Genomic DNA, 12,244 nt, shown 5'->3' with positions numbered 1-12,244 from the left:
TAGGGGGAGGAGGAGGAGGGAAGAGGGGGGAGAGTGAAAGGGGGTGGAGGAAAGGGAGGAAAAAAAAGACATGTTTAAAAGCACCATTTTTGCAAAGACTGATAATTTTTTCCTAGGTGCAATGGCACAATGGAGAACAAAGAGACAAGTATTATGTATCAAATCGATTCTTCTTTCTATTGGCTCTGATCAATTTTCCCATGGCAATAGGGAAAAAAATTGTACACCACATAAACACAACTATAGTACTCACTATAACTCGGGGCTGAGAATGGCATACCACAAATAAGGCTGAAAACTAGGGCTTGTTACCCTAATTTTAGAGAAAAATAATAACTACCTAAATACTGCCAAAAAGAACATAAACCATTACTATACATTGTACTTTGTACAAATACATCATTCTTGAGATAAAAAAAAATTATTATTAACAGGGTTCACACGAAAGGCCATTTTCAGTGTTTTAATGATTTTGTGGAGCAAAAATTTTTTTTCAATGATTTAGGCTACAGGGTTGTGATATAACGTAGGTGCCAGAAACTAAATTTTCAAAGTAGCTTTACAACAAATGGTAGTAGTTTAAAATTTGATCAAATTTGTTAAAGTCACTCACTGGCTGCAACCCCATGTTTGACAGATAATAAAAGAGTACCAAGTGCACTAAACATCTCCACATTAACAGAGTACAATCACTAAAACGTGTATGGAGCCTAATTTTGTTCAAGACTGTGAGCTCATTACAAATCAGTATTTTATCGTCTCAAACACAATGATCTGTCGTTATTTCGACAAGAACACTGAGCGTTGACCCTGCAGCGCCGCATCGGCCCCAGCAGCGAGCGAGTCGGCTCTGTACTGTAGGGTACCCACGTGGGGGGGCCACATGCTTTCCGAGTTTCGCGGAATGATCGATGCAAAATATTTACAAGATGGTTACTTTATTCTAATAGAAAATGAACTGATCTTTCTATTGGTACCTTTTTTGAGTCTGTATTTTACATATTTCGAGTAAAAAATGATCTTTGAAAATTTTGACGGGATTTTTAAACGCTTTCTATTTAAAAGCCAAAGGCCAAAAATTTACCACGGGAAAGCCAGTTTAAAGAAAGTATTTAATTATCAATCCTTCCGCGAAGCATTTGAATGCACGCAAGTCAATTTTTTAACCGGCCAACTGCGTGGGGCTTCGTTTTCCTCTGCGATTCTCCAGCTCCTAATAAGCGGACATTTAAACAACTTACACCATTGTAACGAGGAAAATCTGAACTTTTACAAGGTGTATGGCATTTGGTCTTTTACAGTGAAAGAGTAAAGAAACAGCAATCTGAATTACCCCGATTTCAACGATATCACGTGCTCGGAAGGCTGCGAGTGCCCGTGAGGCAGTGTTTACGCTACCTATATAATGCGTGGGCCAAAGTCACCACAGTCAATGATGATACATTACAAGATGGTCCACTCAGCCAAAAAAGTGTCCGCCGGAAGTCCGCGCAATAGTTCAGATGGCGCTGCAGTCTTTGTTTTGAAGCTCTCTTTCGTTTCTCCAGAAGAAGAATAGGAATAGCACCTCCTTGCATGCACAGATGGAATGCTGTTCATCAGCTGTTCGGGTTCGTTCAGTGCGGAGTTTTAGGTTTTTTAAATTTTAATGACCTCTCTCCTCTCATTCTAAAGTAAAATTAAACAAATAAAACAGTTGCCTCTTCCTCTTTTTTGTCAGCGTAACCATTTAAAAAAAGGGTTTTTCCGAAATTTGAATTCTTATTTATTCAAAATATTGTTAAGTTTCATTTGATTTTTTTCACACAAGTAGGGTAACTGTTCGCAAAAGGTGCGCATTTGCGAAGAAGGCGCCACTAAATTTTGAGGACACTTTTTTAATTGGCTCAAAGAGAGGAGTGGACCATCATCATTGCCACAGTTCTCCAAATAACAACCGGTACTCAATTGTCACAACTGAATGCGATTCTACCAGTAATGAAGAAGAATAAAAAGTACTCGATTGAATGGTATCGGTCGACACACGAATGCGCACACACCTCCGTTTCGTCCAGTGAGCAGTTAAAAAACTTCTAAAACTATTATTGTCTTTTTATTCTTACTACAATATTATTAAAATACAAAACTCTGAAAAAAGGCGGAAGAGGCATTCGAATGAACGGACGGCTGTGTTGCAATGAGTGGAATTCCGCCTTTAGGCGGACAATTTTCAGCCCTGATAACTTCCTTGTTTATACTTTTGTTAAAGGACAAACCATTTCGTCACTTTATTTCACTTCTGCTTCACAAAAACTTAACCAATTCGTGCAATATCTATTATACATTTATCTCTCTTTTTAAGAAAAAAATTTTTAAGTACAAAACAAATTCACAACTTGCTACGCTGTTCTAATAACTTAGTAACCTCCACCTCAGCCCTACTAAAAAAAACAAATGGTACATTTATCTCTTTTGCCATTTTTCTATTTGGTGACTTTTCTTCTTTTTTTTTTTTAAACAAACATCATTGTCTTGCTCCCTTCCACCCCTGCCCTGCCCCTCCCTGCCTCGCACAAAGACCGACAGGTTAACCGAAGCTGGACATACCATTCCACTCCAGCAGGGCATCGACTGTAGCATCTGAAAGACCACAGGTAGGCGGGGCACGTTGGGCACAGTCTTTATGGAATTTTTTCCTGTCACAGCAAAAAAGGGGAAATGAATGAGAAAGGGAATGTCTAATGTCATAGTATAGTATAGCATGAACAAATATGAAACAACCTAAATAAAGTCAAAAGCTAAAGCAAAAAAATAGCATTATAAGATTAAAAACAGTGCTACCATAGAAATTCACTTTTACATTTGTATTCCTTTCACAAGCCCCCTGGACATGGTTGTGGTATAATCTTGCATTACTCAGTTCCAGGTGTATACCATTTGCTTAATTCTAAATAAAGCAATCAGTCTGGTTTTTCTTTTCAATAAAAAAAATATTGCAGAATTTGTTTACAATGAATAAAAAAAATATTTAAAAATTATTCTTATGACCTGTAAAGATGGATATAAACATATATATAAAACATTCAAATAAGAATTTTATAACAAATATTTTACTATTTATGAGGTTTCATACAACATTATTAAAAAAGGATGCAAAAATGGTTTATCCATATTCTAAACTGTAACTGAAATTAGATTCAAAAAGGAAATAAGATTACAAACTGCCAGGGTCAGGAAAGAAATAGCAACTTTAAGCTAGATCTACTCACATTTCTTTGAAGAATTAATCTACCTGACTGATCAACTCCATTGCACTCGCGTGCTTTGCATTAAAAGTAAAATTGGATATTTTAGTGAAGATGTTAAAAAAAAAAGAATCTAATGGTCTAAGAAAGCTAACAATATTCTTCCTTATTAATGCACAGAGGTAAAATTAACATTTGCTGCAAAAGTGGCGTACTCAACAGCTTAAACTAGACAGTATAAAACTTAAATAAAAAATCAAACCAACTCTCTAAATAATTCAGATATTTATTCCAAGCAATCAAAACTTCAAACACATATTCAGGTTCTTTGAAAACCTTCAAAAACCCCTCAAAGTAAAACCAGGAAGGACAAAAATCCTCCACTTATTCAACTGGCAACTGCAATAATAGGCAGAGTAAACAAGAGTTTTTTATCACCCTTGAACCCAAAAGACGATTCTTATTTTGAAAAACTCTCCAATAAGACTTCATCAAGCTTTTATCAAGTTACTGTTACTAGATGATTACACACACTTGCTGTTACTTAATTTCTTATATGATACAATTATTTAGTCTTCAAAACAGAAACAGAAGTGTCCTCTATTCTTTCAATATTCCATAGAAAATAGAAAGTCACTGAGACTTTGAAATTAAAACTGAAGCATCACCAAAGAACATGACGTTCTTGTTTAGTAATCCATGTAGTAGTAAATAAAAGTATGCCCACACTGGCATGCAAATTCAATAAGTTAATTTTTTTTTTCTATTTCCATCAGAGAACTAGCTACAGCATACACAGGGAAATCGGTGTCTACACATCATGAAATACCAATCTACTACATCTACACCACAGGGACTAAGCTACGATGACAGAAATTCCTTTGATTCAAACGTATCCCCTACCTCTGAAAAGTTAGAAAGGGGGAAAAACAATAATAAAAACTCCTTGCTATATTAACTTCAAAATATATTATCATTTTATAGTGAAGTGAAAAATGATCAACTCCTAACTATAATTACATTTACTTCAAAACTTATTGTCGTCCATTGGCAGTCTAAATCAAATGACATTTCTAAGTCTTGGATTTACAAGAGAATCAAACAGAGCTTTACAAACTCCTGAAAAAACACATTTTTGCTTCACTGACTGTATAGGTAATTTTAAGTTGCTACTTGTCCATTAGTAATAGAACAGTTTTTTTATCAACATTAACAGTGCTACAGAGACATAACAATTAATGTCCTCCAACGATTCAGCCAAATTAATGATACACAACTGATTGTATAGAGACACCAGACAGACACAATATTACATGTAGAGGCAGAGATATTGTTAATAGCATATTTCTGGCAGGAGTCTGGGCGTCAAAGTGTGTTTTCAATCAAGCACAGAAGTCGTACGGGTGAACATACTCTAAAGTAATTACCTAAAAGTAGGAAAATTAATATGTCTAAAAAACATGAAGAATGATCGAGAGGTTTGCTTTAACAACATACAACACAGCTTGTGAAAGACCCACAAGCAAACAAAAAATAAGAAAGAAAAACAATACACCCTACAAAAGAAGCAACGAAGAGGACAAAAAGGAGTGGAATATAATGCGGGAACGGTGGAGAAGCCTCAAGAGAAGGAAAAATGCTAGAAATGATGGACAGACAGGGGCATGATGGGAAGTGATTCAATATCCCAAAAGAGAGTCAGAGAGTCAGAGAGTCAGAGAGAGAGAGAGAGAGAGAGAGAGAGAGACAGAGAGACAGAGACAGACAGAGACAGAGAGAGACAGAGACAGAGAGGAGATTCTGTGTGAGCCAAAATAATAGGACAGGAACACAGAGGAACAGTACAGAGATGCACATTGACACAATAACCGTCATTTAGAGCAGAGAAAAGGCAAGACAGACAGACAGACAGACAGACAGATACACAGCAACAACAGAGGGAAAGAAAAAAAAACGTAGGACCTATCACAACGCCCTCTAACCATCAGCTTATAAACAAGGCAGATACATGTTCTTCGACTTCCATCAACGACAAACAAGGGGAGGAGCGAAAAAAGTGAGAGAAAAGTTTGAGCGAAAGTTAAAGGCCTAGAAGAAAGACACAGTCATAATGTGGGGAAAACCAAACTGTCCACAGAAAAAAAATAGAAATGAGTACAGTCCATGCCGGCTTTAAGCACGGTCATCGGGAGAAAGCTTAAGCGTGCTTAAAGCCGAAGCGTGCTTAAGTGCGAAGTCGATATAATCCAGAGATTTTCATGTAGAAAATTCCCCGTGCTATTCCCTTTGTTTGTAAGTAGGCCTATAGCGGTCCCGCAAAAGTGTGCACTGTTATTTAGACACCCGCCATGGCAGTTTTTGTTCGCTTGTTTGTTTTTGTTTTGTGGTCGAATGGGAAATGAAAACTTAATTTAGACGGCCAGTCACGATACAGCACACTAGGCCTACTGTAACACATTGCCTGTGCGCACCACTGCCCGCTGTGCCACTCATACCACCGCCTTCATCCCACCTCGCGCGTGATACACAATCAGGATTAATGGACAGCGAGGGTCAAAGGTGAAATCGCAGCCAGCCTCCCTTTCTCGTCTCCCCGACTCTCTTAGTATTTTTTTTGGTCATGTGTAGCTTTGCCCTAGGCCAAGGCTAGATCCTATGTCCGCGCGCGCGCGGCTGTGTGCATCTCTCTGCCTTCCTCTCCGCCCGTGTGAGTGTGTGTATCCATCACTTGCGTTCTTTGGGTTTCTCTTGACACACTCCACTGCTGCGGTGTAAACTGTGTTCGAACTTCAATGGGTCATCATGAAAATATTGACTGTCTTGTAAATGAAGTGTGCTTGAAGCCGAAGTTACCGTGCTTAAAGGCGTGTAATTTATATAGCAAAAATTCGGTAAGAGCCGTTTAGCGTGCTTGAGTCCGAAACGTGCTTAAGGCCGGCGTGCTTAAAGCCGGCACGGACTGTACTGCAAGAAAAGAAAAAACCTTGAGGACAGACACGGGGATTTTGTGTGGGGGAAAACAATCATTTATTGATTCACCCAAGAGAAAAATAAAGGCCTATTTTGAAAAAACGACCACGGTTGGCTACAAGGAAACATCCCCCAAAATGAAAGTCATTTTGTGATGAGGAAAAATAGAGACAGACAGACAAAGAGAAAAAATAGAGCGAAGGAAATAAAAAGAAGGTAGGTCCTACCACTGGCACCCTCCACCCACCCGCAGTAATTTAGTGCTGGGGAAAAAGTGAGACGGACAGACAGAAACAACAGAGGTGATAAGAGAACAGAAGCAGGACCTACCAGTGGCAGGCATCCTCCGGCTGCCCGTAAAAACCAATCAGCCAACAGAGAAATGAGCAGGTCACTTACTTGCAGTTTTTACACGTTCTCCCACGAATGGCGAAGGTCTGACACAGATCACAGGGGGCAAGCACAAACATGGACGAGGTACATCTAGAGCGGCCAGTGGGTGGGGTGGGTGGGTGAAGGGTGATGGGGGGAGGGGAGGAGGTGGTGGTGTATGTACCAAAAGGAGAGAGAGAGGAGAGCACGTATAATAGAGTATGGGCATACAATCAAACAGGAAGAGGAGGAAGGAGGGGAGACTGTTTATATATATATATATATATATATATTTATATATATATATATATATATATATATATTTATATATATATGTGCTACTGGCAGCGAGTACAAGGGGGGTGGAGGGAGGGTTAGAGAGGCCGAGCCCCAAAGGAGGGAGTGCTCTCTAACCAAAAGAAAAAAGTGGAGGAGGAAAAGGAGGAGGAGGAGGAACGCACACTGCTCAGATGGTGACAACAGTGACAATGATATTGAGGATGATGATGATGATGATGATGGTGGTGATGAAGATCCACTTACCACCAGTAACACACATGCAGCTCTACCCTACGACAGGAGACTTACAGCCCAAGTAGAACGGTGAACCTACACATTTACCATTCTTCAAAAGCTTCTTCCCATACAGCAGATTCTATTACGAAAAAAATCATCGTAATACTATAAATAGACGCTGATTATCTACATAAATATAAGCAGCTTGTTACATCTTATTAGAAAAAGAAGGAAGTGGAGAAAAAAAAAAGGGAAAAAATCGAATAATTCGGATATGAGTGCCAAAAGCTCAGCCAGCCTGCAGGTTAGTCTTCAGAACCCAAAACCACCGACCAGCAATAGAAACACATAGTTTCATGTTCGACTCATCATACCAAAAGCTATCATCAAAAAGACTGTTTATAATAGTCTAACCTGGACCTAAACATAGCCCGTCATAAACAGTTTCTCAAAGAAACCAATTTTTAAAATAAACCCACACATCAGACTCTTTCCATCCGATACATTTATTTCCCTTAACATTCAACATTGCATCCCAAAAAGCGAACTTTCATGAAATTATACAAAGATTCTTTTTTTTTCTTCAAATTCTTTATCTATAACATTGGGATGCGTATATACCAGACTTACATGATTTGCTATCGAATGATTGAACGGGAAAATTCAGCTTGGAATTTGGAATTTACAAACTCGATGAAAATGGAAACTGACAATCTAAAAAATACTCCAGTTTGCACACTCAACTGCCAGGTAATGAAAAAACACCCAACAGCCTACCAGAAGAAGACAACACTACACTCACTGAGCAACGGGGTTTTTTTCCTTCTTACTATCACAATAATTTTCTGTTAAGATCTATGTACTCTCTCTGTATTCACATATCATTGCTCAGAATGATTCCCCGCCAGGAAGTCGATTATTATATAAGTGCACAGAGATCGAGGACTCATGCTAAACTGATTTTGCTTAGTGCAACTGTTCGGTAAGTACAAACTAAGCTGAAAGCGATGCAAACACAGAGTTAATATGTGAATATAATAACAATGTTACTAAGATATATACGTGAATACTGCTATGGGACAACATGCAGTATGATACTATGTGTGTATATATATATATATATATATATATATATATATATATATATATATATATATATATATATATATATATATATATATATATATATATATATATATATATATATTATATATATAACACGTCTATATTGATTGCTTAGTGTAAGACTCCACCATATGCTTTTTTTGAAAAATGACACATAACAGGGTTTACACAGAGCAGTCAATATGCATATATACGTGTATGTACATACACACACACACACACACAGGAAATGACAATTAAAGAGTGGGTAACACAAGCATAGGGGTTGCTATAGGGACCAGTAGCGCCAGTACGGGTTTTGCTGCACACATGCACAGCGCTGCTGCAGCGGCTTACTTGCAATCTTTGCATTTGTAGCCCAGAATCATCTGCTTATGACAGTGGTCGCAAGTGGTGATCTTAAATGTGTTTGCAAACCTTCAAAACAACAAGCCCAGCATTAATTAGAAAGGTGAAAAAGAAGAATGATACACATGTGTAAAAGATTTTTTTTTGCTTTAATTATAACATCTTTAATAATAATGTGAGTTTATACAGCGCCTAATCCCTTGAAGGTTTTAAACTCTGTACAATGCAAAATTATTATTGAACAACTAAAAATAAATGTATACTTTTAAATTGCGTTTCCAAGCCTTCAAAACAATCAGCCTAGTATTATTTTAAAAGGTGAAGAAGAAGACATACATGTGAACCATTTTTTTGTTTTGTTTTGATTTGAATTGTCAAGAAAGAATTCTATTTCGTCTCTCGGGATAGTTTCCCCGAGTACACAAGACATAACAGAAGAAGCCCCTACAAAAAAACTGTTGACAAATCTGTCTTAAAAATTGTTATTAGAATGTCACAACAGCATTGAAACCCAGCACTTCTTGAAGTAGAGAGAAACACCCAGTGCTTATCATTTGGTCATCGTAAACAAACAATTACTATCACGATAATCATAAAGAAAAAAGGGTCATAATGCTGCCAGCGTGCAACCACTGGGGACAGACCTAACAGAACCCAAATCACTATTATTCCTGCAATTTTGATGCAGGCTTAACGAGAATATTTTTCAAGCAGGACTAGATGAAATAGCTGAAGACAAAATAACATATGGCAAAAGTTGCATCTAAGTGACTCTTCTTGCAATAATTTGTAGCCTGCTACAAGCATGGATAAGTTCTTTCTTTTTAAAAAATCTTCTTCTACAAAAATTTCTTCAACTGGTACATTATCTCTGAACTGTACCCATATTGTAAACTACAAGTCTGAAAATGTCATGTCTTTCAAAAACCACGTCTATAAAAACTGTACAAGAGCTGCACTACATGAAATTATTACACTATACATCTTCAAGCAGTATATGTCTACATGAGCCCTTCATTCAGAACCAGCTTGACCTACTACACACACTGCGATCTCCACTAGCTGTGTGGGGCCATGTGTGGGTCGCCGTGGTGTCAAGCGCAAAAGCAACTTGATTTATTGTAAGAATGGAAAGGAGGTGGCGCGAATCAATCTTTATCCGTCAAGCATGCCATCATATATAGTGTGAATGAGTTTGGACACATTATAAAATCATTACAAAGTGCAAATGTCATTTGGTTAGAAAATACTGATGAGTGCACTTTTACAGCGCTCAGTTTTCAGTGAAAGTGAAATAGAAATCCCCTTGGCCTTGGAATCAATACATAGATCTAATTTTCATTCCGTCACTATCATCTGAATGAGAACCATTCCTATTTCACTTGCATGAATGTCATCAGAAGCAGCACTATATTCAATAGTTTCTTTTAACCTACAATTTACCATAATTTGCTCATTTAATATCTGTCCGTCATGTATGATCGCCTTGCAATCGTTCAAGCAATTCAAGCAAATTAACCTATATTTGAATAAGCACTAAAAAAGGTCTGATCTGAGTGTTTGATCTTATTAAGAGTTCTGTTCCCCCACCCCCATTATTTCTTTAAGGATAAACACTGGGATACAATGCACCTATTTGTTTATTGAAAGCATCACTTCACACAGGGAATCCCCATGTGAGGGCGGCTGGGGACAAATAGTGAGCTCAGGGAAATCCCAGACTGCAGTAAGATGTGAGGCAACACGAGCCTGATACCACAGAACTGATCATATTCATAACTATAGCTGCTAACTTTTCAAAAACTAAAAAATTTCTACCCAAGTGATGGATCAAGATGGTGGTCACTAGCCATGTAAACCCATCTCCAAAGCCTTCGCTCACTTTTCTGAATTCAATAAATTCAAGCTGTTCAAAAAAGACCTGCAGGAAAAGACCTCCATTTGACTTGTGTGCTATTTAGTCATTATTATTTGCAAATCCAGTCCTGAAAGTTCAGAATTTTTCTTCAGCATCTGCAAGTCTGTGAAAAGCATTTCTTGAAAGAGAGAATATGTATTTTCCAATATGAAAACAAGACTCCCATACTCAGACCCTCAAAAAGGTATTAAACGTTTTTATGTAAGGGTTGGCAATTATATTTAACTAATGACAAATTTAAATATGTTCTTTACAGAGCCAATCTGAAATCAAATTTGTCACCTGCAAAAATCTGAGCAACACCTTCCTCATCATAATGACCAATGCCCCAACCCTTCTCATCACAGCTAAATTCGCCGGCTGAAAGAAAAACCTAGCAATACCTTTTTTCTCTTATTTTCCCCTATATCTCAAGATACTGCCCACTAGTCCCTCTCACACACTCCAAAATAACCCTAACCTCCTCACCCTAATTCTTATCTGCATATTGCCAGTGATATACTATGTAAGGTGATGATTAAGTATAAATCTGTCAGCTGGGGAATGGTGAACTTTTATTTTATTTCTGTGGCTTCCCATCCAAATCCCAAAGTTCACTACTAGTAATCATGAACCTTAAAATCTGAACTAAAAGACAATATATAATGTGTTTGTAGGTGTTTTACATCCCCTACCAACACTATTCTGATCATTTAGGAGGCCAGCTTCTTCGACCCTGCCATTCAGAGCCAACAAGGGCTAAGAGATATATAACATCCCACATGGGACTCGAACTCATGTTCTTCAGCCTGCAACAGTGAATCCACTGCCGCAAAACCACAGATGCTGGTCGGAGAGACTAAAGAGGAAAGACTTGACTAAAACTCCATCTATGGAAATCCAGCAAAGGCCGCTATTCTCTTTGCCTCTTGGCTAGTAAAGCACATCAGAAAAACTTGGACATGGGTTTCATTTTACCTCAGTTGAGTCTAACTTGATCAAACACTGTTCACAAGCATCAAACTTTTTTTTCATAATACGCTTTTTAAAAATATATGGTACACAAAATATAAACCAGTAACAGAACATTACAGGACAAAGTGAGAAAAATATCTTACCTATGATATATCTGATGGTGGAGTTTTAGGGGTGTCTTTGGAGATTTGGGAACTGTAAGTGTATCTGCAAAAGTAGAAAGATTTCTGTCACGACAAGTCATTTGAAAAGTGACAAAATCTCAACAAAATACACAATTGGAATCAAGAGAAAATGCATGCCTTTTAAAACTCATCTCAAAAGAGTGCAAGAGAGGTTCACAACACAAGACAAACACACACAAAAACTTAAATGACACGGGCTTCTCGAGAAGAACAATTCGTGAAGAAAAAAAAATAATGAAATTGTATAGGATTAAAGCCCAGACCTTGCAAAATTGTGCGGCTTTAAAGAGGCAGGACCTTCAAGTTTAGCATCTATCTTCAAAAGGATAAAGCCAGTTGGGAAAATTAGTGTAAATGCCTTTCCCAAGGACACAAGGTTCGACAGAGCTGAGCCTCAAACCACCACACTCATAATCTCACGATTACAAAACCCATAGCCAAATCACTAGACTATCAACTCCATGAACGATTTGCAGCACAACTTTCTAGAGCAATACCAAGAAAACAGTGGCACACTACCATTAGTCCTCTTCAGGGGAAGTAAAATCAAAGGTAAACAAATGGAAACAAACATAGAAATGATATATCACCCATTAACTTTCCTGAGGTCCATTTTTCCTTAATTCTGAACT

General features: G+C 37.8%; 1 protein-coding gene across 4 annotated transcripts in view; it reads right to left on the bottom strand.

Annotated features, from left to right (window-relative positions):
• LOC101854732 (kinase suppressor of Ras 2) overlaps positions 1-12,244 on the bottom strand; it is a 54,481-nt gene that overhangs the window by 22,510 nt on the left and 19,727 nt on the right. For 2 of the 4 annotated variants that reach the window (XM_005102609.3, XM_013084965.2), the window contains exons 6-8: positions 11,571-11,634; positions 8,544-8,624; positions 2,587-2,675 (exon numbers count right to left, since the gene is read on the bottom strand). In XM_005102609.3, the coding sequence (XP_005102666.1) occupies positions 2,587-2,675; positions 8,544-8,624; positions 11,571-11,634 (234 nt within the window). Of the gene's footprint in view, positions 1-2,586; positions 2,676-6,593; positions 6,678-8,543; positions 8,625-11,570; positions 11,635-12,244 lie in introns of all 4 variants that reach the window. The other 2 variants (XM_005102608.3, XM_005102610.3) reach the window with 1 other exon arrangement.

The sequence above is a fragment of the Aplysia californica genome, unplaced genomic scaffold (genome assembly GCF_000002075.1).
Source record: "Aplysia californica isolate F4 #8 unplaced genomic scaffold, AplCal3.0 scaffold00332, whole genome shotgun sequence".
Lineage (NCBI taxonomy): Eukaryota > Metazoa > Mollusca > Gastropoda > Aplysiida > Aplysiidae > Aplysia > Aplysia californica.
The sequence above is the reverse complement of the archived record's forward strand: the minus strand, read 5'-3'. Positions and strand labels throughout refer to the sequence as shown.